This window comes from Muscardinus avellanarius (assembly GCF_963383645.1).
Source record: "Muscardinus avellanarius genome assembly, chromosome: 5".
NCBI lineage: Eukaryota > Metazoa > Chordata > Mammalia > Rodentia > Gliridae > Muscardinus > Muscardinus avellanarius.
The window spans coordinates 73,573,025-73,599,142 of record NC_137790.1 but is presented as its reverse complement, the minus strand read 5'-3'; the positions used below and the strand labels follow the sequence as shown (position 1 = coordinate 73,599,142).

The following is a 26,118-nucleotide window of genomic DNA, read 5'->3' as shown; positions in this document are numbered from 1 at the left end:
GGAAGTTGTTTCCTTCCAGGGTCTGGATTATATCATACCAGTCTCTCCTGGCATTCATGACTTGGGTTGTAAAGTCTGGGGTGATTTTTATTGTTTTGCCCCTATATTTCACCCATTCTTTTGTTCTCACTGCTTTTAAAATTCTTTCCTTAGCCTCTTTGTTGGTCATTTTGATTATTACATTGCGTCCTTCTTTGATCTTGTCTTAATGATATTGTGTATGTCTTCTATATATGCATGTCCAAGTCTCTTTCCATATTTGGAATATTCTTTGAAATTATTTCTCTGAAAAGATTATGAATACCCTTGGTCTGTCCCTCTATCCCTTCTTCAGTGCCTTTTATCTGTAAGTTAGGATGTTTCATGTTGTCCCGTAGTAGTTGGATGTTTAGATTTTGTTGCTATAATAACTTCTGTATGCTGTTGACTGTGCTTTCGGTTTTGAATGAACTGTATTCTAACAGTGATATTTTCCATTTCATCTAATTTTCCAGAATTTCTTTCTATTGCTGTCTTCATTTCATTTATTGACTCTTTCATTTCCTATTCCTTGCAAATATTTAAAGAAAACTGATAAGCCAAGTTGACTTAAGGCAAGAAGTTAAACTAGATACAAAGAAGGGCATTTCATAGTGATAAGTCCATTCAATAGGAATATTTTAAAACCTTAATATGTATATGTCTTATAACAGTTTAAAATTTTAACCTGCAAAAACTGACAATGGAAAGTCAGATTTTAACAGACCTCTTTCAATTACTAATATAAAAAGCAAACAAAAAAGTAAATATGCTTGTTTAAGATTTAAACTGCATAATTAAACCTCTCCCTATATAGAGAACATTACACCCAACACCTACACACTCAACTTTCTTTTCAGGTGCATGCAGAACATTCACCAAAATTCATAAAAGTTATTTGAGAAAAATGGCAAAAGCTGGGCATGGTGGTGCACATGAGTAATCCCAGTACATGGGAGGCTGAAACAGGATCACAGGTTCCCAGCCAGCCTCGACAATTTAAACAGGGCCTCTGCAATTTAATGAGACCTTGTTTCCAAATAAGAAATAAAATAGGTCTGGGAATGTAGCTCAGAAGTAGAATGCCCCTGAATGGTTCTATCCTCAGCAACACACACACACACACACACACACACACACACACACACACACACGTAAAACAAAGATGACCAGGGAATGACCCTTTAGGAAATGCTTCTAAAAAGTGATGGAAGAAACAAAAATGAGTAACAGAAACTAAAGGGTGTCAGCACAAGACTATACTAAAACAGAATAAGCCAGGCATGGTGCTGCACACTTGTAATCCCAAACTTGGGAGACTGAGACAGGAGTATTGCAGTTCATGGACAGCCTTAGCTACTTAGTGAGGCCCTTCACAACTTAGTGAGACCCTGTTTCAAAATAAAGAATAAAAAGTAGGGATGGATGTGTAGCTCAGAAGTAAAATGCCCCTAGTTTTAATCCCCAGTATCACAAAAAAAGAACAAATAAGACTGTATAACCATTATTTTATGAAACAAAGTATTTCTCAAAAGAACAATTTTTAATGCAAAAGAGAATCCTAGAAGAATAAATGTTATAAAAATCACTAGATTTAGAAGCTAGGGAGCTATTGGTGATATTTATATTTGCCAAATTAATTTCAACACAGTAATTAGGATGGAGACTTATTAAGAGTTTAAGGGGGAGTTATTATGGGGAGATTATAGGATAAGCCAGCCTTTAGAGAACCTGAGAAGTCTGACAGCAAAAAATAGAATTAAATCATTGAAGAAGTAGTAAGATTTTAAAAAATACATGTTTGTAAAATAAGAGCAGATTTTGACTACTTGATAGAAGATAAAGTGCTAGGGAGGTGGCCAAGATGTAATTTCTCTGGAGAATGTAAAGGGATAAATGTCATAATGTGATTTCCTTGGGTCTTAGATAGAACTAAACCTAAAAACTCAATGGAGGAAGGAATATGAGATCAAAGGGATCTGTCATGGCTAGTAAAAGGATGGCAGTGTTGATTCATTCTGACTTCCTTGAATCCATTCAGGAATCCACTCAGGAAGTGGCTTCATTTACTGAGAGTAGTGAGGATAATAGTTGGGTGGGATGAAGGCTAGAGATGAAGAACAGGACCAAGTGTTGTTGGGGAATGGCAAATATGGGTAGAGAAGCAGTAGTGAAGGAGCTAGAGAGTACAGGTGATAACAAGATTGGAGTGGGCTGCTGTGGATGATGTTGTAAAGATTACCATTGCTATTGTTTTATAAAACAAAAAGCGAGGCTTAAAAAATAGCCTGGGTCAAAATGTAGTTTTTCAATTAAGCCTAACTTGATATAAACCTACTGATAAAATAAGAATAGAGAACCAGTACATCCTACTTGATATACACTTATTATATATGGTTTCTTTCAAACTCACACAGTTTATCTCAATGGCCATCTCAACTTTACTTTATGCTTTGGTGTTTTAAGAAATCCAATAGGTATCGGAAACATTAAAAATTCCATCACCCCACCAACCTCAGCAAGCAGCTTCAGTTTCCTTCAGGGAATCCCAGTTAGAATGCAGCCAGGAGTAGTGGTACACACTTATAATCCCAGCATTTGGGAGGCTGAGACAGGAAAATCGTGGTTCTCAGATAGCCTCAGCTACTTAGTGAGGCTCTTTGCAACTCAGTGAGATCCTGTTTCAATATAAAAAATAAAAATAGGGCTTGGGGGTGTAGCTCAGAGGTAGAATGCCCCTGGGTTCCATCCCCAGTACCACAAAAATAAATAAATAAATAAATAAATAAATAAATAAATAAATATAAAAAATAAAATAAATAAAAGCGAATGCAATATTACATCACCTTATACTGCTTCCTTCCACAAGGAAATTCTGCCTGAGGTTTCATGGATGTTTCAATACTTTTTCTTTGGCTTCCATTTTGCTTAGAAAGTACCAGGTGTCTTTGGCCAGCATGATGGTTTGTAGAGTCTACTCCTTTGCAATCAAAAGAACTTTATTTAAAGCATTGTTAATTTGTCTCTTTCCTTCCTGGATTCTAATCAATACTTTAGTAGAGTAATGGAAATTAAAAGCTAATTGTTCCCTTAATGACCAGTATTTTTAGTTTATTTTATAACAAACATTATTTTTACATTATACAAATCTCAACTCTTACCAGAATTAAGTTCATTAACCACCAGAATCTTTTTTAAAACAAATAATGTTAAAACACTGAAATAAAATTTACATGTTTTTAAGCAGAAGTGCTTGATTGTTGGCTTTGGAGCAGAGTTTCACTAAACTTCATCATGACAGAGGATACAGCACTGGGGTAAACTAGGAGGCACTTTGATGGTCCATACTGTGTTTATAAAAAAATATTCAACATATTCTTATTACATAATTATGATAAAAATAAAACACAGGGCATTGTGAAATATTAGGTGTTTAATTTGAACAAAACTTTAAAATAAACATCTTTTGATTTTTTAAAGAGAAGTCAAGCTTACATCTTACCATGAATTTGTATTATATCATTTCAGTTTTGTGTTGAAATTATCACATGCAATTCCTGACCAAAGTCTTTAAATGACATTCCCTTCAAATTTCTTATAGTCACCATCAGCAAGAAAGTTTGCCTCACAGATGGGTGTTAGCAAATAATGGAAGGGTATTTGTTGCTTTTTCTCTAATTGACAGAATTTCTCACTATTAACCAGAATTTGAATAATTTGATCTTTTTCATTGAAATTCTTAGGATAATACAAATGGATTTCTAATGCACTTAACTTTTTCTTGTTTTTTGGTTATTATTATTATTATTTTTTGTAGTGCTGTGATGGAACCCAGGAGCATTCTACCTCCAAGCTACAACCTCTATTTTTTTATTTTGAAACTCTATTTTTTATTTTGAGTCTCACTAAGTTGTAGAGGGCCTAAGTAGCTGAGACTGGCCTCGAATCTGGATCCTCCTGTCTCAGCCTCCCAAGTACTAAGATTACAAGTGTGTGCCACCCATGCCCGGCTCACTTGAACTTTTTCACATCAAGAATTTCCAAGTAGCCAGGCATGATAGCCCATGCTTATAATCCCAGCATTTGGGAGGTGGAGATGGGAGGATCCCGGTTCACAAACAGCCTCAGCTACTTAGCAAGGCCCTTTGCAACTCAGTGAGATCCTGTTTCAAAACTAAAAATACTAAAACTAGGACTGGAGGTGTAGCTCAGAGGTAGAATGCTCCTGGGTTCCATCCCCAATACCACACACACACAACACACACATTAAAAAAAGAATGTCCAAGTAATGTGACACTTAGATGTTTTTCTATTAGTTTTCAGAGTTTAGAAAACCAGTTAAACTCCCCATAGGATTACTTCTTTTTTTAAAGCATATTTTTATTTGTGCATTGTAGTCAAACAACACAATGGAATATAAGACTTGTGAGGCTATCCAAGCACACATCATCCAATTAGCCTTTATCCAATCCCCACACCCCTCTCTCCTCCTCCCTCAATCCTATGCTTGATTTAGTGATTAACTTTGATATATTTGTTTATGTACATCATGTGTTTTAAAGAGATTCCATCTGCCCCCATCTCATCCCCTCTGATTGGTCACCTTAATTACTCCTCCATAGGGCCCTTTCTTCCACTAGATTTCATCCTATTATCCATTTCTTCCTAGTTTTTGCATATTAGGGAAAGCATCTGATTTTTTATTTTCTGTGATATTTCTCTGTGTATGATGCATTGCAAGTTCCGATCCCACTCTTGAAGGCCCCGGCACCAGCCTGGCCACCCGGCAAACTCTGATCCCAGCCTCGCTGGCTCCAGCACAGCCTTGCCTCATGGCAGGCTCTGATCCCGGCCTCAGAGGCCCCAGCACCAGCCTTGCCTTAAGGCAAGCTCCTATCCTGGCCTCGCTGGCTCCAGTTATGGCCTTACTGCATGGCAGGCACCAATCCCGGCCTTGCTGACCCCAGCACCAGCCTCTCCCCTTGGCAGGCTCCGATCCCGGCCTCTGAGGTCCCAGCCCCAGCCTTGCCTCACAGCAGGCTCCAGTCCCGGCCTTGCTGGCCCCAGCACCGGCCTCACCCCTCGGCAGGTTCCAATCCCGGCCTCGGAGGCCCCAGCACCAGCCTTGCTTCATGGCAGGCTCCGATCCTGGCCTCACTGGCCCTTGCACCGGCCTAGTCACCCGGCAGGCTCCTATCCTGGCCTCAGAGGCCCTGGCACCGGCCTTGCTGTCTTGCTGTACATCGGGCTCTGTTCTCCCTAATAATAAACAAAAAATAAAGAATAAAACATAAGACTGGGAGTGTAGCTTAGAGGTAGAATGCCCCTGGGTTTCATCCCCAATTCAGGGAAAAAAAAATAAAAGTGGCCTAAGGTAAAAGTTTAACTTTAAAAAGTTAAGTTTAAGAATTTTCAGAAGAGGCAATTTATCTGTTTATTATTAGGTATTTTATTTTAAGATCTTAACATAATTTTCTGGCACCATTTTATTCTTTTGATAACTTTTCCATGAAAATAGTAAATTTAAACAGACCAAAAGAATGAATTAGGCAAACAAATAGAAATCTAAAATAACCCTCACTATATTTGCTAATAAGCAATTTGTATTTTTTCTACTGTCTTGTGAACCTCTAAAAAGTATTGAAATAATTACTGTAATTTATTAATACTTATTTGGACTATCAGTGGAAAATAAATACAATATAAAGTATTTTAGAAGATTATAGGCCTTTTAGCTATAACAAATTAAAATATGGTTTTCCTTTCTTAATAGGTTTTTTTTTTAAAAAACACAACACATTTGAAAAATTAAGCATTTGTTAATTAAAGAGAAAAGTCTTAGAAATATCTAATTTAATAGTTAAAATTCTGAGCCGGGTGTGGTGGTGCACGCTTGTAATCCCCGCGCTTGGGAGGCGGAGACAGGAGGATCGCGCAGGTTCGAAGCCAGCCGCGCGCTGGCTTAGGAGACCCTGTTTCCAAAATGAAAATGTAAAAATAGGTCTGGGAGTGTAGCCCCGAGGTAGAAGGGCTTCCAGGAACCCCAGTACCACCAAGAAAAAAAAAAAAGTTAAAATTCTGTATTTTTGACACAATATAAGTATTACCTATTTTAAGTAGTACTTTTTTTTTATGTTATGTGGTACTGGGGATTGAACTCAGAGGAATTCTACCTCTGAGCTATACTACCAACCTTTTTTATTTTTTTGTTTTGAAACAGAGCATCATAGGTTGCTGAGAGTCAAGCTAAGTGGCTGAGGCTGTCCTTGAACCTGCAATCCTCTTTCTCAGCCTCCCAAGTACTGGGATTATGGGTGTATGCTACAATGCCCTACTAATTAATTTTTTGTGTATGTGGTACCAGGAATTGAACCAGGGTCATTCTACCTCTGAGCTACCTCTCCAGAGCCCTATTTTGTGTTGTTGTTTTGTAATAAGGTCTCACTAAATTCTTGCAAAATTGCTGAGACTGGCCTTGAACCCGTGATCTTCCTGTCTCAGCTTTTTGAGTACTGGGATTACAGGCATGCATTACTATACCTGGCTAATTAAAATATTTTGAAAAATGTTTTTCATAAGATATTAAATGCCTATAGCCTTCTTCACTGAGTCAAATTATTCTACATTATTATTTGTTTATAAAAGCAAACATTTGTATTTCTATGAACAAGCCATTATAGAAATACATTGTGTCAGATTTTGGACATCTGTTAAAATCAAAAGCCAAAAGCAAAGAAGCAAATCAAGACTCAACTGAGAAAAATGAACAAAACTAATTTTTTATTAGAGACACATGATGATGATGATGGTGATGATCATGTACTTTGTTGGGGAAAATAATGTAGAAACTAAGAGCAAATTAAATCAAAGGAAAAACAAAGTATTTGGAACACATGCACAAAGATGATCACTGCTAATAAATTCACTGCAATTAGAGCAGTAAGCCGAGTTACAGGGATTCTTTAATGAGATGGATGAATGGGAAAGTCCTTTGTAAGAGTCTCTGGTGGCAGGTGTTGTGCATAAAACCTTTAACGCATAAACAATAAGTACTGAAATCTAGAAGTTTACTGACTGTGTCAAACAGTAACCAAACATCATTTGAACTGTTGTAAACTGGTGAATGGTTGTAAAAGGGTAGTAAATTTCGTGTCACTATAAAAAGTTTACAACCATCAATCTCTCAGGGCACACCTGTAACCCATTCTCCCAGGGCTGCTGGTAGGGAGCTCAGCTTTAGCGAGTAGTCAAAGGCAAATTAGGATTGAATGGTAACGTGCTTACTAAAAACAATATTTGATGCTACCCACGTTTTTTAGGAAAGCACAGTGAGGACTCAAGTTAAACCCTGGGGGTGTGTAGGGTTAGAATAGATGAAAGAAGATGGCGAGAATTCAAGTTATAACAACCTACTGTGGAAAAAAGAGAAAAGCAGGAAAGAGTGCTGTTAACACTAGGTGAGACTGCATTAAGCTTTGGATATACAATTTCTTGGAAAGTGGCCAAAGTAGAATGTCAGATTTGTGTTGGTAAATAATAGTAGAAATTTTGTAGTTTAGAATGAGATGCGTAAATCACAGAAAACCTTGAGAGTCAGGGTCCAAATGCCATTTTGTGAACAGGATTCTCTGATATCTTACAAGAGAAAATAGCCAGGCATGGTGGCGCACGCTTGTAATCCCCACACTTGGGAGGCTGAGATAGAAGGATCGCACAGGTTTGAAGCCAGCCTCAGCTATTTAGTGAGGCTCTCAGCAACTTAGTGAGACCCTGTTTCCAAAATAAAATATAAAAAAATAGGTCTGGGAGTATAGTCTAGAGGTAGAAAGCCCCTGGGTTCCACCCACAGTACAACCAGAGAGAGAGAGAGAGAGAGAGAAAGAGAGAGAGAGAGAGAGAGAGAGAGAGAGAGAGAGAGAGAGAATAGAGCTAGGCGCGGTGGCACATATCTGTAACCCCAATACTGAAAGGAAGAGCTCAGGTTCAAAGATAGCCTCAGGTAGTGACATTCTCATCAATCTAGTGAGACCCTGTTTTATAATAAAAATAGGGCTGGGGATGTAGCTCAGAGGTAGAATTCCCTTCAATCCCCAGTACCATACACACACAAAAAAAAAAAAAAAAGAAAAAGAAAAAGAAAAAGAAAATGAACAGGAAGCTGTACAACCTATCAAAAAGTGATACAAGACTGAGCCAGAGAAAGAGGAGCGGAGAGGTAGAGATAGAAAGGGAATGAAGCTGGGTGTGGTGGCAAAGAACTATCATCCCAGGATTTGAAAGGCTGAGACAGGAGGGTCACAGGTTCAAGGCCAGCTTCAATGACTTTAGTGAGGTCCTCATCAAGGTAGTGAGACCCTGTTTCAAAATAAAATATGTATATATGTATATATACACACATATATGTATATATATGTATCTGTGTATATATATGTATCTGTGTATATATATGTAGATATGTGTGTATATATACATATATACATATATATACATGTGTATATATATACACATATACATACATATATATGTATGTACATGTACATATACATGTATATGATATATATATATATCTATATATATATATATCTATATATATATATATATCAGGGTATAGTTTGGAGGTAGGATGACCCCTGGATTCAATGGGGGAGGGGAGAGAAATTAGAGATGGGTTTCAAAGGAAATAGAATAATTTAGTGAGATTTAACAACAGACTGAAGAATGGTGGTATGTTCAAAAGATAATCTGGGCAGCTAGGGATGTAACTCAGTGATAAGGAGATTGCCTTGCATGCCCCAAGCCCTGGGTTCCATCCCCAGCACTGGTGGGGCGGGGGAAGAAAAGAATTTGAGAAGGGGGGACTTAGTGAATTCTAGTGGACAAGTGCCTGGAAGGAATGGGAATGCAGGATTCAGGCACAAATGAGGGATCAGGGTGGGCAAACAAGAATGGCCATGATGAAGTCCTGATGTGTGTGAGCTCTCCAGGAAGAGAAACAGGAGGATTTAAGCTCAAATGTTGGAGACCGGGGAAGATGGCTAACTCTTACTTAGAAGGAGAAAGAAGAATTATGGGAGAAGGTAGAAGAGCAGTGCTAAGGTAAACAGAAACACAAGGAAGGTGTATGCCACAAAGGAGGAGAGAGGTCAGCAGCAAAAGACAAGTGTAACGGGCAACTGCCCCATCAGCCTGTCTGCTCAAACCCTGCCTCTGCCACTCACCAGTTAATGCAAAAGTAGTATTCCCTTTCTTAATTTCATCATCTGTAAAACAATGTTCCTATAATCTACCTCTAGGGATATTTTGAGGATTAGAAGAGGAAATGCATACAGATCACCTAGCATGATACCTTGTACTAAATAGATATAAATGATGACTTTTAAGGAAACAATAAAATGGTAAGAGAAGAAAATGCAGAGTGAAAGACTGGGCATTGAGTGCGATAATAGGTGTGAGAAACTTTATCTAGAGATTTTTTGCCCCCAGATTTAGAGAGATCACAGAAAAGTTATTAGAAAACACAGTAGCAGGGAGGCTTTCCTTGAGTCTGCATATAATGATTGAAGGCTATCATTGTGATTCCTGTCATGGGAGCCTCTTTGATTTGGTTTGGGCCATATTTTAATTTACATGAGGTTTTAACAACCTTCAGAGTTGAAATAATTACACAACAAATAAAAGATCCTATTAAAATACATAGAAACAACTTAGCAAGACCTTTAGCAACTTAGTGAGACCCTGTTTCAAAATAAAAAATTTTAAGAAGGGGTCAAGGGTGTAACTTGGAGGTAGAATATCACTGGGTTCAAACCCCAGTGCCGGAAAGAGGAAGGAAGGAAGGAAGGAAGGAAGGAAGGAAGGAAGGAAGGTAGGAAGGAAGGAAGGAAGGGGAGGAAGAGGAGGAGGAGGAAGAGAGGAAGAAGGAGGAGGAGGAGGAGGAGGAGGAGGAGGAGGAGGAGGAGGAGAAGGAGGAGGAGGAGGAACATGGAAACAGGAAAGTGGTGCAATCACCATGAAAAATAGTATTATAGTTCCTCAAAAATTCAGTGCAATTATTATATGGCTCAGCAATTCCATTTCTGGGTATATTCCCAAAAGAATTGAAATAAAGAATAAAAAAGATATTTGCACACCCATGTTCATAGCAAAATTAACCCAACGTGCACTGACAAATGAATGGATAAAAAGGTACATATAATGTAATATTATTCAACCTTAAAAATAAAGGGAAATCTGATAATGCTATAACATGGATGAAGCAAGAAAAATTATGCTAAGTGAAATTAGACCCAGAAAGACAAATGTTTATGATTCCACCTACACATGGTACCTAAGGTAGTTACATGTGTTTGTATGCTCAACCCAAGCAGTATGCTTCGTTTCCACCTAGCACTCTGAGGTTTCTGCCTGTCGATGTCTGGAGCAGACTCGTAGAAGATCGCGCTGCCTTCCCACAGTTGACGCTTTTACCCCCACATAGTGAAACTCCTCATTCCTAATAGTGAATTTTGCCTTGAAGTCTCTTTTGTCTGGTATTACTATGTCTATATCAACTTTATTTTGGTCATTTGCTTATTTATATCATCTTACCTTCAGTCTGTCTGTGTCTTCATATTTTTTCAAATATGACTGCACCTGGATTTTAAAAAATTCAGTTTGATTTCTATATTTTAACTGACATATTTAGGATCATTTCTTTTTACTGTGAGGGCTGACATGGATGGATTATTTTCTACCATGTTACTTGTTTCTTTCTTGGATTGGTTGAGTTTGCCTATTAATAGATGGAAGAGGGTTTGGTTAAATACCTTGTTCCTCTATACAGATTTGGTTGTTATATTACTTTTATAACACTACTTTTGTAATAATATCTTTTAAATAGCTTGTAAAAAGTCAAGAATGCATAGTAGTTTACACATACTTGACCATTTATAAAATCTAAAATTATCCATTGTCTTTATCCTCCTCTCCTTCCAAACACAAGAACGTAGAATAAAGGGTCGTGGAATACCACCAACGGCCAACCACCTTAGTTTCTTGTCCTGGGGTTTCCCATTTAGGTTGCTGTTAGATCTAAACTTAGATCTTGCCTGTGGCTACAAACTCTTGGGGGGCTATTTCCCCCAACAAGCAGCAGCCATGGCGACAGTTCCTGGTTGCTCGTCCTACCTGTACACAGATGCATTCAGCTCCTTTCCATGCTGAGGGCATAGTCCCTTGGAGAGTCCCGACTTTAGGCCAGAAGAAGAGTGCTTGAGTTCATTTACTCTGTGGGCCAAGCCCTGGGCTCCTCCCTCCTTGCCTGGCCATTCAGCTCCCAGTTGTAAGTCCTTGCTGTCCACATGTGCCCCAGCTCAGCCCTAAGGTCCTCATTCACTCAGCAGCCAAGACTCTGCTTCGCTGACTTTATTTGGCACTTGGAGATTTCTCTTACTCTACTGCAAGCTCAGCAAGTCAATTCGAAAGGTATATTTACTAAGATTCCTCTGGCATTCTAGGTATTTTGAAGTAGGGGGATTTTCAGCATCTTTACCCTGTCCCTTTCTCTAATATAAACAGGATCATTTAATCTGTTTATTTGTGCATAGAATTACAGACCATCTATAGATTCTCATGTTCTGTTTCAATTTGTCCCGGCACTGTTTGTGCGAAAGTGTTCACATTTCCTCTCTTACAACTAGAATAGCTAAAGAACATACAAAGAGAGCTGCTTGTCAGATGGCTGCTAGATAATTATTTTTATTTGGGAATAACCTAATATCAAATCACAAAGGATTCATGGAGCAAATTTTGCTACAACTCCTATCCAGCTAGTAAGAGTTGAAGCAACATAGAAAGATGTTCAGAATGCACTATTATGTAAGTAAGGTGGTTTGTATAACCCCAGGTTTCACTTAAAAAAAAAACATATAGTTAGACTTTTAAAATGGGGAGGCAAAGACAGCCAATGTTTTGGGGTGATATCGTTGGGGGCTATTTTTGTTTACTTTTGTTGGTTTCTACTGTGTGCTTTTTTATGGAAAAGATAATTATTTACAACAAAAAGCAAGGATTAGTAAACCACTTTCTGGTATGCCTTTATCTTGTGGGGTCATGGCATCTCCCCCAAATTAAAGTGTCAAACAGGCTGGGTGATGGCCTGTCCAAGATTGCTGTCATCTATCATTCAGATATCTCCGTTTTATTTTCTCTCTTGCACACAGGTTAAGCAATCAATGCCTCAGACAGACAAGCAAATATGCATCCCACCGGACCTGCCGGAATTGCTGAAGCAGTTTACCAAATCAGCCATCCGGACCCAGCCCCAGGATCTCATCCAATGGGCAGCCGAGTATGTGTTCCTCTCTCACCTCCAGGGCCCTCAGAGCAGGGCAGGGGTGAGGCCAGAGGGTCACTGAAAATGGGAAGGTTGCCATGGATGCAGCTGCGCAGTCGGGACTGATTAGCATAATCTTGGTGATGTTTCAAGCCCTAGCATTGAGCCGGGCGGGCGTGGTGGCACACGCTTGTAATCCCCGCGCTTGGGAGGCTGGGACAGGAGGATCGGTCAGATTCAAAGCCAGCCTCAGCTACTTAGTGAGGCTCTCAGCAACTTAGTTAGAGACCCTGTTTCCAAACAAAAAATATAAAATAGGTCTGGGAGTACAGCCTGGAGGTAAAAAGCCTCTGGGTTCCACCCCCAGTACCACAAAAAAAAAAAAAAAAAAAGCCCTAGCATTGCTTTCATGCTTTAAATCCACATTCAAATAAATACATCAAACTAGGTGGGGATGGGATGACCTGCCCTAAGCAAGCCAGGCCGAGCAGGGCAATAGGCCAAGTGTCCAGAGGCAGACCGCAAGAGTTAAATTGCCACAACACACCAGCACACGCCCGCCCGCCCCTTCCCATCGTCCTGCGGCTCTGCTCAAGAGTCTTATAGGCAGTTTATAGCCGGCCTTTCCCTGTGTTAAACCTGACCTCGGTCTCCTGTTTTGCCGCTAGATGGCAGCAGTGAACCTGGAGGGGGGACCAGGTGCCGGCGCCGGGTGAAAGGGACAGGGTAACGGAGCTGGTTCACTCCTTTATTGAGACAGCCTCCTCCACGCTGTGAAACTCATACTTGCTCCTGGCCAGACACTTTGTATATTATGTTTTGGGGGAAATACTGGTATTTTCTTTGAACGGATCTATTCTCTCAACATCAAGATGGTCACGCAGTCACGTGGCATTCAGGAGAAGGAGGCGGACCAAAGTGCTGGGGCCCGGCCTGGCTATAACCCATGAGCACAGGAGCCCGCAGAAGAGGCTCAGTCGATGCAGTTTGCACTATAGCTGCTGGCTTGCACCGAAGCAGCTTTATGCAGATAGCTGAGCCGTGAAATTGCGCCTTAGACAAACTCGCCTGCTGGAAACTGAGCAGCACTGGGGTTGGGGCAGGAATTGGGAGCAGACAGACCTACCTCTCCAGCCCTTTCCCAGCTCTTTTCCTGTTGGAGGATGAGCTCCTTAGTAGTGCTTTAATGGGGAAGGAGGAAGAAGGGAGGCTGTGGAGGGGGCGTCTGTGGTTTGGGGGAAGAATGTCCTCAGTCTGCGGGTGTGAGTGGGTACATTGAAGAGGGGTGAGAGTTGTGAACACCTTTCAGAAGGCACAGATAGCATCCAGGAGGGCCAGCTTCTGTGCTGGGCTAAGAGGATGCTTTTCCAAATGGAAGGAATGGAAGACAACGGGGCCATAAAAAGAGACATAAATGGTGTTGTTTTGCTACGTAATGCATCCTGTTTTCCATTCTAAATTTTATATATGTCCTGTAAGATTGGACTTTAGCATCAGAAGACTGATTTCTTTGGGCATAGCCAGATATACTTTGTTTTATACTATACAATTGTTTAGAACTCCCATTTATTGTTCTTGTGCTACCATATTATGGTAAGAAAAATGCCATTTCTTCATATTGCCCCTGACATTTATGGAAGAAAACATTCTGCGATTGTAGCCTGCTTGTTCTCATATTGTATGATGTGCTATAAATTTTTTAGACATCGTGAAAAATCAGTTTGTACTTTAACTATAATGAAAAAGAGCACGACCTAAGCACACTCTCCATCCTAGTTAGACATGGAAACACTTATCAGATCGTTTTATGTGACTTACGAACTTGTAGCATTTTAGAGGATAAAAATTCCATAAAGCATTTCAAAGATTAAATATGCATTTAATTCTTTGCAAGTAAGAATGTCCTTGAGCATGTGCCATCTATGAAGAAACCACCTACCAGGCAGCATCAGGACAAGTACTTATTTCATCCTGTAGTAAGCATGTGTGACGCCACACATTTGCTACAGTTATAACCATGGACTCATTTGCTTGCAAATAAAACTCCACAGCCCAGAACTAAATCCATGACTACAGCTTCATTTCCATGTTCTCTAACCAGTTCCACTAGGAAGTTTGGAAACTGCTGTGTCAGTCTCCACCTGAGCAGTCAACTTCTGCAGAATGAAGTCCTGTGGTGTTGCTGTCCCTCCATTTATATCACACAGATCTGGTCATGAAGCCTGAGGCCACACCCACCTTCAGTTGTCAGGCTTCATTCACACCTGCCACAGCACTGATCTGTCTGTGGAGATGTCTCATGCATATTGTTAACCAATGCCCCTAAAGTATTTCTCTGCTCCTCCCACCAACATCCTCCAAGAGGGAACTGGAAGGTGCTATTTCACTCTGTAGCTTAAGCTTTGAATGCTGTGTCTTAGAGACAGGCAAAATGATTATTTCCATTGTATGTCTTGATCTAAAAATGGGCTTTTATGAAATTCCCCTCTGTAGTTTTTTTATGCTACCTGAATCTGGAAAAGGTAATGGGGGTGGAGAGGAAGGGGTGGGCAGAAGTTACTAATTCAGGGATAATCAGTCATGCCATGGTGTGGCTTTTTCTCCCTCTTTGGTCTCCTTTGTATCTTATTTCTCTTCTCCCCTTGATACAAGATGCACAGTTCCCCTTTGTCCATGCCTAGGCAAGGTACCACAAGTAACAAGAATCTTTTTAAAAAATTTTTTATTGGTGCATTATAGTCATACATCTTAATGGAGTATAAGATGGTAGAGGCGTACATGCACACATCACTCATTTAGTCCTTCCCCAGTTCCCTCCCCATTCCCTCCCCCTCCCTCCTTCTCATGTTTGGCTTAGTGATTGACTTTGATATGTTTGTGAATGTTCATCATGTACATTAAGGAATTTCCGTCTTGTTCTCTTCCATCACCCCCACTTAAGCCTCCTTATTTGCTTATCTATGGTTTCTTCGTCTAGCGTTCCTCTAAGACCCCTTTTCTCCCTATTTTCCTCATATTAGGGAAAACATCTGATTTCTTACTTTTTGTGACTAATTCACTTAGCATAATGTTCTCCAGTTCCATCCATTTTTTTGTAAATGATGTCATTTGTAACAAGACTCTTGATGGAGACAAACCCCGCCATGCCGTTTCAGCAACCCACATGTCAACGGCTCATACCCATTCCCTGCTGCAGGCAGTCTCCTCCAAGACCCTCTCTTTTCCACATTGTCTCCAAAGTCCACTCTATGAAATAGAGGGAATTTTTAATTTACTAAAAATTTTAAAGGAAGAAAGAGAAGAAGTTTGCTTCACATGCACCACATAAGGTCATTTCAAACTTTCTTCTGCTTGTCTTTTCTCCTGAGCCTTCTCAGTGCCCTGCCAGCCTTCCTTCTCTTCCTGCCGAAGCCCCAGGCCTCACTACCCCTACACTGTTCCCCTCCTTTCTCATGCAAGTCACTTTGTTCTCTTCCAACTTTTCTTCCCCACCTACTGCCTAATACCAAACACAGCCATACATATGTATATATGTATATATCGTCTCTATATATATCCTAGGATATATATGTCTCTCTCTGTATATATAAAACACTGAGAGAAATGGGGAGAGAACTTAACCAAATATGCCCAGGGAATTGCACACCAAACTTTTGTTTGTTTGGCTATTTCTTATCCTTAGGAGCAAAACTTTTTATTCCTCCATTCCTTTAGTGGAAAGTAACGCAAGCAGGCTTTTCTCTTATGCAAATGAACGAAGCACAATGTCTAAACACCTAACAAGTGTTCTTTTCCTCCACGGCTTCCCACTTCCCTCAAGGGGGGGAGGGGCTTAAAGTATCCGGAGGCCACTGGAGTACAGGACACTCCCTCACTTGCTCACTTTTTTCCTACAGTTATTTTGGGGCCATGTCCCGTGGAGAGATCCCTCCGGTGAGGGAGAGGTCTGAGCGAGTGGCTTTGTCCAACTGGGCAGAGCTGACACCTGAGCTGTTGAAGATTCTGCACTCTCGGGTAAGGGCCACACAGGGACAATGTTGAGGAGGGGTGGGTGCAGACAGAAGCCCTCTGTCACCCTGCCGACCAGCTGGCCACTTAGCACTGCCTTAAAGTTTGCTAAGCTCTACATGGAAGGTAAATTTCCCCTTGGGGAACAGGAACCATCTTGGAATAGGCTGTAGCCAGGGGTGTCACAGGGTCATCATGGATCCCCCAAAGCTGGCAGAGTGTCCAGTGGCTCAATGCAATGGTAGTCTCTTCCCTCCGGAAAAATGCGGGTCCATGATCTCTCCATAGCACCTCCTAGATGTTTCAAAACCATGATATGAGGCAGGTCAGTTTGTGGAGGGGCACATGGTAGTTCCCCTGCTATCTCAGGTGCAGACATAGGCTAGATTTTAGGGACAGCCTTGGCACCGATGGCCAGATCACCCTGGAAATTGCCTGATGAGTGAAAGAAGAGGAACTGGCTGCAGAAAGTTTGTGATGTGACCAATTCCCAGGAAATAGGGGTTGGCACCACCACTTCCTGCTAACCAGGATAGAGAGGACTGGGGAGATTCAGGACTGACTTGGCCAACCACCTCCCGCCCAGAGACTGAGCATTTCATGAATGAGAGGGCCGGGAAAGGTGCAGGGTGCTCCCCTGAGGCCTCTGTGCTCATTGCAGCCAGCAAAGGGCTCCTGTCCTTTTAATTGCTGAGGCCTTTCTGCAGTGAGCATGGCAGAGTTGTAATATGCCTGGGATCAAGCAACAGTAGGCATCCAGCTGAAACCCCTACAGGACAGCCACGCACCCATTTCATTCCTAGAACACAGGAAGGATGCTCTTAAGATCTAGTGCAAAGAACTCAGTGACCAGGTGTGGTGGTGCACACCTGTAATACTAGCACTTGGGAGACCGAGACAGGAGGCTCAAAGGTTCAAAGCCAGCCTCAGTAACTTAGTGAGACCATCAGCAACTTAAGGAGACCGTGTTTCAAATTTTAAAATATATATAAAATAGGGCTGAGGATGTAGCTCAGAAGTAGTGTCCCCTGGGTTCAATCTCCAGTACAATGAAAAAAATTAAAGAATGAGTGAATGTGGAAGCAAGACACCCAATCCCTTGCTCTTCTTTCACCATGAATTAGTGACCTCTGGAGAGTCTTCTGTCCCTTGGTTTTGTTTTCAGGCAGGTCAATCTATATATCTAGCCATATAGGGACAATCTAGAAATAAACTATCAGAAACAAACATGATAAAAAATTAAAATGTATTATATACCATTCCCATAATTCCGACACCTGGATTTAAAAATACAAAACTTTATCTCAGCATACTCTTCACTAGGCCTTAGGAAGAAAACTGCCAAACAGGGTCCTGTGGCCTCCCTAGGGCCCACGTAGCTCTCCCTTCTCTGGGCGCAGGGAGCACATGGGGCCTGGCCTGGGACAGTAACTCTCAGGGCATTTCTCCTCTCCTCTCTCATGCTCTGTGTTGTGTCTGTCCCTGTCCCACAGGTTGGCGGTAGACTGATCATCCATGCAGATGAGCTGGCCCAGATGTGGAAGGTGCTGAATCTGCCTACAGATCTTTTTAACAGTGTGATGAACGTAGGTCGCTTCACAGAGGAGATCGAGTGGATGAAGTTTTTAGCCCTGTCTTGCAGCTCTCTTGGAGTCGTAAGTTAGCTTTTCTTATTTTTTTGTTCCTTAAGGGAACGATCTCTCTCTAGGCCTGGAAGGGCAGGCCCTCTGCACGCAGTCCCTCTCTAGAGCTGATGATGAGTCGGCCTCTTCTTGTCTTCTCTCCAAATTCAGAAATGTATTTTTATGCTTATCAACAGGAAGCAAGAGTTGGGAGGAGGGAGAGAAGGAGGGAGAGAGAGACAGACAGAGAAGATAGAGAGAGAGACTCTTCAAGCGCTGGGCATAGTTGACCAAAGTATTATCATTTTTGGATTATTTATGAATTTCAACCATTGTCCTCAGGTTTATTTTCACTCCAGTCCACCCCTTTCATTCTTAAGAGCCAGCTGTAGAATAAGACTTGCTGACTTCCAGATATACCAAGAAGACACACTAATAGCAACTCTTAAAATGCAGCGTAGTCTTATAGAAAACTACTAATGTCAGATACACATAATTTTTTAAATTTATTTTTATTTTTTTATTTTTATTTTTTTATTAATTTATTTTTTAAATTGGTGCATTGTAGTCATATATCAATCACATTGGAGTACAAGACTTGAGAGGATATACAAGCACACATCATCCAATTAGCCCTCCTCCAGCCCCCATCCCATTCCCTCCCCCTCCCTCCATCCCACGCTTCTTTGGTGATTTACTTTGATACATTTGAGATAAACATAATTTCATGTAAAAATCAGAGGGGAGAGAGAGAGAGAGAGAGAGAGAGAGAGAGAGAGAGAGAGAGAGAGAGAGAGAGAGAGAGAGAGAGAGAGAGAGAGAGAGAGAGAGAGAGAGAGAGAGAGAAAGGAGAGCAAGTTGGGGCTGTCTCTAGAACCGCAGCCATGACATCACCGTGTGCAGAATGTTCATCACTTCCACGCCTTTTCCAAGTGTGACTTGTTTGGCAATTGGAAAAGCCATTTTCCTGTTTTCAAGAGAAAGGTGTGAAAACCAATTCTTACACATATTTAAAGCTTAGGTATCTTATATGTGGACTCCCTCTTGTGAATCATTGTGAGACTAGCTTAAATGAGAATAAATTAGAAATATGTTTTTTTTAAATCCCTGAAATGTATACAAGTTTTAGCATCAATGCGGGAATCATCGCTTCTGCCCAAACCAAATGGTAGGAAGACATAGTTTGAATAATTCAGTACATCTAAACACCATTATGTTCCTTCTTCTCCAATATGCTTGGAATGCACATTTGACATTTTGTTTCTGAGAAAATTTTGTGGAAATACTGTAGTCCAACGTTTGGGTTCCCTGACGACCTTCATTATTTGTTTAGAGAGAAAGAAAGGAGAGCCCACTGTGGTTGAGTTTTTCTTTATTGTCCTTTATAATAACATTATATAATGAATAAATTACTATCTTTCAAAGAGGAGAGGAAAACATATTGGGGACAAATGAGCTGTCAATTAGGACTGATCTTCCTTTTGTGGGGGAAAAAAGCCTCAAGGATTGGGAGAAATCCCAAAAGGGAAAATAAAAAATTGATACATTTTATTAAATTCTCACAAGGCAGCAAGTTGATTCATATTGCATTCAGAGATTTTTTTTTTTTGGCAAGGGGAGATGTACCTTTCTACTTATCAGTTAATTCTGATCTCCTTGACCTATGGCACCCACAAAGGTCAGAGTAAGAAAATAAGCAGATTTAATCCAATCCAGGAATCTAGTCTGCTTCAATAACTGAAATAGCCTACAGGTAACTTGTCCCATCTCTCAGGTTTCATCTGACCACTCTCTTCTTCAAGGTGTCAACTGAGTATTTGGGGAAAGGGCTGATCGAGTGCGTTGGAGGGTCCAGGTGAAGGACTCTTCCCACATCCCTCAGTTATCTCCAGCCCCTCTGGTTGTCCTCATCTAATCCATGGCTTTCGTCCACATCATAGCTCCTCATGGCCTCATGAGATGCCCAGGTCATCCCCTGGCCCCACACCTCTCAGGAGCCAAAAGCAACTTTGGAGAGCCACACTCCAATCCTTCCTGTGTTTAGCACACCATGTGGCTGCTAATTTTCCTTTGAAGTGCCTGCCTCCCATATTGAAGAGGGAAACCATCGGCTGAGCTGTATCTTTCTACTTCCCTTTTAAAACAAATAGGCTGGGTTGAATGTTCCATGGAGTTCTTTCCCCTGTTATATTCTGTTGATTTCATTCCTACTTCCCTGCTTCCATCAAAACACTCTCTAGCCTCCTTCTGAATAAGAGTGAATTCCTCCACTTCTCAGAGATCCAGAGATGTCTGATTTTTCCCCTCACCATCCTTGTCAGAGAAGAATCAAGAGTGAAGTCAGCCTGGAGTTCTAGTTTATGAATAAAGGACTCCCTGAGTCTAGGAACCAATACCCTGACAGCACTTGTATATGCTAGCTTGTTTCTGGGACTTTAAATGTGAAGTTAGTCCGTGCTATGGTCTGAAATCATGTGTCCTCTCAAACTTCATATGTTGAAACCTAACCCCCATTGTGAGGACATTAGGAGACATGGCCTTTGAGAAGCGATTGGGTCATGAGCGTAGAACCTCCTGAATGGGCTTAGTGCCTTATAAAAGAACTCTGGGGAGCCTGTTTGCCTCTTTAACTGGGAGGGAAGACACAATGAGAAGCCACCAACTATGAGGAATGGACCCTCTCCAGCACTGAAGCTGCTGACACCTTGACCTTGAATTCCCAGCCTCTACCACCGTGAGCAACACATTTCTATAGTTTGTAACTTACTCTAAGGTATTTTGTTATCACAGCCTAAATAGACTACGACAGTCAGGGTGTCACCATCTGGCAGAGGTCTTACATTTTAGTTAATCCACATATCCTTAGAGATAAGCACAGGAAGTTCTCCTTTCTTTGCAAGTAAGCCATGATCTCTGTGTAGTGATCTCTCTTACTCCAGTGGGGAACAGGGACATTGACTCCAGTCATGAGCTCTCTGGCTCAAATAACACACGTGGTTCCAAATATTACACAATGTAGACCTGTGCTCCTCTTCCCTTTCAGTACTTCTTCCTCCACACTGGACTAGGCCACCTCCAGCACCACTGAGACTAATTATCAAAAGAAAGAGATCAGCAAGCTATGGTGGCACAAGCTTGTAATCCCAATATTTGGGAGGCTGAGACAGGAGGATTGTAGGTTTATGGTCAGTCTCAACAACTTAGCAAGGTCCTCCACAACTTAGTTGGGGTGTAGGTCAGAGGTAGAATGTCCCTATGTTTATTCCCTAGTGCCCTGCTCTGTGTGTGTGTGTGTGTGTGTGTGTGTGTGTGTGTGTGTGTGTGAGAAAGAGAGAGAGAGAGAGAGAGAGAGAGAGAGAGAGAGAGGAGAGAGAGAGAGAAAAGAAAAGAGTAATTATGTTCATCTGAAGAAATAGTGTCTACATTGTTAGCCAACAATTCATCTGAGTTTGAAAATAAGGTTCATAAGATGCTTAAAGCTGTCTCTGTGAAGTGGATCCCCATCTAACCGAAAAGTCTTATGCAAGAGAATGAAAATTAATGTTTATTTTAGATTTGTTTGAGTTTGTAAAAAAAAACTGCAGTCCAAAGAGTTCCATATCCATCCATCCACTTATTAAATCTTTAAAAAATCTTATGAGGGCATTAGAACTAAAAGGTTGTAGTTTGAATGATCGAGTGATGGCATTTGTGGTTAAAAACACCTACTGTTATATAAGTTTACAAGGGCTGCCATAACAAGATACCACACACTGGTGACTTAAACCACAAAAATGTATTGCCTCACAGTTCTGAAAGTCAGATGTAGAAGATCAAGATGTCAAGAAAGCTGGTTTCCACTGCAACCTCTTTTCTTGGTTTATAAAGGGCCATCATATTCCTGTGTCCTTCTGACTCCTCTGTGTTCTAATTCCTTCCTCTTAAAGATAGACCAGTAATATTGGATTAGGACCTACCCAAAGGTCTTCATTTTAACTCTGTTCTCCTTTTTATGGCCCTGTCTTCAAATATAATCACATTCTCAAGATCTAGAGAAGCTTAGAGCTTCAACATATGAACTTGGGGGTGGGTGAGACCGTTCATAACAGTAATCTAAGAAAGAGGATGATAGGACAAAGGAAGTAGGGGTGTGGGTATGTTTTAGAGAAGTGGAGAGAATGAGTGTGAGTAGTTCATATGCACTCATGCTTGCAAACCTACCCCTCGCCACCCGCACGCTGACCTCACGTCTCCCAGGCCAACCCAGGCTCACTGGTGTCTGCTGCCCTCCACTGCTCTGAATTAAGAGCATTGCTTCATACAGTGCTTCCCAGTGCTTTCCCCCAGAGCAGGAGAGAATTCACACGAAAGCAGCCTGCTGCAAATCCATTCTTTGCCATCACATGGTTTATAACTTTTTGTTTGTTTGTGTGGTACTGGGGTTGAAACCCAGGGGCTTTATACCTCCAGGCTATACTCCCAGAACTATTTTATACTTTATTTGGAAACAGGGTCTCACTAAATTGCTGAGAGCCTCACTAAATAACTGAGTCTGTCTTTGAACCTGTGCAATCCTCCTGTCTCAGCTCTGGGATTACAAGTGTGCGCCACCATGCCCAGCAATGGTTTATCTCTTTAAAGTGATTGTACACTGAAGATTCTAGTTTGAAAATAACAATGTCAGTTAAATGGAAATAAACACTTAAATATTAACTCAGCTGAATTAACCATAATGAACAAATGCAAGTAACATTTAAATTTATTGGCATCAAGTAACACTGCCACCCCAGGAAGATGGTCCAAGTTTATTTACATCCTCATGCGCCTCCTGATGTACAGACTTACAACCCTGCATAATATGTGCCACGGTTAAAGAAGCACCGTGTAGACACTCATTATACTCAGGGAGCAGATGAAAGCAGAGCAGGAACATCAGCTGCAAGGAAGAGCAATTCTCCTCTGGCCAGCCACATGGGGAGACACACCAGCTGCTTGTTCTTCACCTAAACATTCCTGTCTCAGCACTCAGGACTAATATTTCCCTGATTCCTGGAGGATGTAAGGCATCTGCCAACATCAGTTTCAATAAACCATCAAGAAATATGTGCTAACTTACTTTTGCTAATTCACAGATCAGCCATCTTTCCTTTGCATTCTTTCCTTTACCCCATCACTTCACAACTCTTTCACTTGTAAAAATTTATGCAAAGGCTAGGTTTATTTAAAGACACTAGATCTGCACATGATACTTTAATGTTCAAGTTTCATGGTAAGCAGAGTTTGCTGCTGAAGCAACCCTTCTGTTAAAACCTCTGGCACTCTCATCTACTAATTTTCCCTCAGCAACACCAGCGGTAGTATTATGTAACCTAAAGTACATGATGATTCTACTTGGATGAATCCACATGTTTTAGAAGAATGGGGTCATCCTGATTTCAGTACCATCTTTCCAGCATCTAGAATGCCTCTCTTCCCAGAGACATGACCTTTCTGCTACTTTGTTCTCACCTCCTGGGGCATTGCACCGAGTATTTTCATGGAGTATATAGGCTAGAAGAAATACTTCAACTCTTTAAAGATAATATTGGAAATAAATAATTCTAATTTTATAGAATGTAAAATCAATCTCTTGTCTTTACTGAGGTATTCTGATTAAAGTAACAAATACCTTAAAGTATTCAGCAATTTGTAAATTTAATTTTGTGAGAAAAGCCCTGCAACAAAGAAAGAAAAAATATATACCCAGTAAATAGTTATTTTAGAATGAATTGTCATTTGAGTGTAAAAACTTTCCAGAATCTTAAATTTTTCTCACTTCATTTTATGAGAGCAGTATATTTTCTTTCTCATATCTAAACTGATCTCAGGAATTTAGCCTGGAAAAGTGACCTTCTCATTTTTATCTTACTGTTTTACAGACCATTGCCAAAACTCTCAAGATAGTATGTGAAGTTTTATCTTCTGACCATGATAGTGGACCTCCCCGAATCCCTTTCAGTACTTTCCAGTTTCTCTACACGTATATTGCTGAAGTTGACGGGGAGATTTCTGCATCCCATGTCAGCAGAATGCTAAACTACATTGAGCAGGAAGTGTAAGTAGACTTTTTAAAAACTTTTTTTTGTACTACAAAAAGGTACTATAGTTCTACCTCCAAACTATACTCTCAGCCCTTTTTATTTAGAAACAAAGTCTTACTAAGGTGCTGAGTCTGGCCTTGGACCTGTGATCCTCCTGACTCAGCCTCCCAAGTACTGGGATTACAGGTGTGCACCACCACACCTGGCAAGTTTTACCAAGTGACGGTGAAAGTACACTTGGATAAAAATATCTACTAGTCTAAGTTCTAGTTACTACAGACAGTCCCCACTTTTGATGAATGGTGTGACCTATGAATTTTCAGTTGTACAATGGTATAAAAGCATTATCTATTTAGTAGAGCTAAATTTCAAATTTTGAATTTCGATGTTTTCCTGGGCTAGAAATGTACAGTTCAACACTCTCTTGTGTGGATGAACCAGTTAGCCTTTGGACCCCGAGGGGAAACAACTGATACACTATAGTGTACTGCGTCGCTAGACTACAATGTTCTGTGGGTCAGGTGCATTAAATGAATTCTCAACTTGTGATATTTTGAACTTACAATGTGTTTATTGGAATGGAATCCTGTCTTAAGTCAAGGAGCATCTGTATATTACACTGTTCTTGAAACACGAAAATATTGTGAGAAGCATGAATAGAAAGAATGGTACAGGACAATGATATTTGGAAGGCTACTGAGACCTGCAGCAGCAGCAGCAGCAGTGGCACCTGGGAACATGTTAGAGATGTAAAATTCCAGGCTATACCCAGGACCTCCTAAATCAGAAACTCTGGGGGGTGGGGCCCAGGAATCTGTGTCTTAGCCCTCCAGGTGCCTCTGAGGCAGTTCAGGTTTGACTGAGGAGGAGGAGGGGGAGGAGGAGGAGGAGGGGGAGGAGGAGGAGGAGGAGGGGGAAGGGAGGGGGAGGGGTGGGGGAGGAGGGAGGAGGGAGGAGGAACAGCAACAGAACTAATTTGGAGTAAGAGAGTTGTTTACATATTGTCTTTCTTAAGCTTAATTGCTAAACAAACTAAACCCCGATATCTATTTCTCCAAACAGAATCGGTCCTGATGGTTTAATCAAGGTGAATGACTTTACCCAAAACCCCAGAGTTCGGCTGGAATAAAAGCACCGTTTTGGCAATTTTAAAAGAAGATACAGAGACAATTGTACTTCACAATTGCTGAACTCCATACATCATTCAATTTTCTTGTACAATTGGTACACACTAATAAACAATTAGGCAAACATATGAAATCAGAAACGTGTGGAATTAAGATAACAAAACTGTCAGAACAAGACACCTACGTTACAAGATTAGTATTCTTCCCACATGGACACTGAGTAAAAGTGGCCAATAGAGCATGGATAGAAAACACATCTCGAGCTGAAGCCAGGCTTACATTTTAAGAAGTAAAATACTAACCAGGCACAGTTTTGATGTCTTATTATTGCAATTTATTTAAGTATCTTTTACATATCATTTTTACCAGTTTGTTGCAACACTGTTGGTATTATGCTAGTCTTTCACTCATCCACTCACTCATCAATATTTGACATTTAGCCCCGTGCCAGGAATAGGGTTGCCAGATAAAATATAGGATTCCAAGTTGAATTTGAATTTCAGATAAATAATAGAATTTTCGGTGGCTTGTTTTGCTAAGCCTGGCAACCCTAGCCAGGATCTATGGCTTCTGGGTATATACAAATACATCCTATCTAAATTTTGCCCTCCAGGAGTTTATAATCTAACATTAAGACATGAATAGGAATCACGTTAGTGCAAGTGGACCTGAGAAGTACTAATAGTGTTCCAGATATCAGTATCAAAGTACTGATGTCAACTGATTTTTCTGAAACATTATGTATGTAATGGGACCCTCTAGGAAAAGCCCCCCTGCATGCATGCAAGACCTCCTGAGGAGGCCTTAAGGATTTTTCTTTCTTGAAGGAAGCAGATGAGATGAATAGATTGTGATCATTGTTCTAAATGCCAGGTATAACAAGGTTTGAATTGTTTCCTTCCACTTCTAATACTATTTTGTCTTAAAAGTTGTTTTTGCTCAAAAATCACATAGGAACCAGATGTGGTGGC

General features: G+C 40.8%; 1 protein-coding gene across 1 annotated transcript; it reads left to right on the top strand.

The window, feature by feature from the left end:
- Positions 1 to 12,230: 12,230 nt before the first annotated feature.
- Positions 12,231 to 25,149, top strand: ROPN1 (rhophilin associated tail protein 1; the record flags this gene model as incomplete). The annotated part of the gene is made up of 5 exons (XM_080695804.1): positions 12,231 to 12,346; positions 16,228 to 16,345; positions 17,833 to 17,994; positions 23,859 to 24,034; positions 25,083 to 25,149. The coding sequence occupies 5 exons, from the start codon at positions 12,231 to 12,233 to the stop codon at positions 25,147 to 25,149; spliced, it is 639 nt and encodes a 212-aa protein (XP_080551930.1).
- Between the last annotated feature and the right edge of the window lie 969 nt (positions 25,150 to 26,118).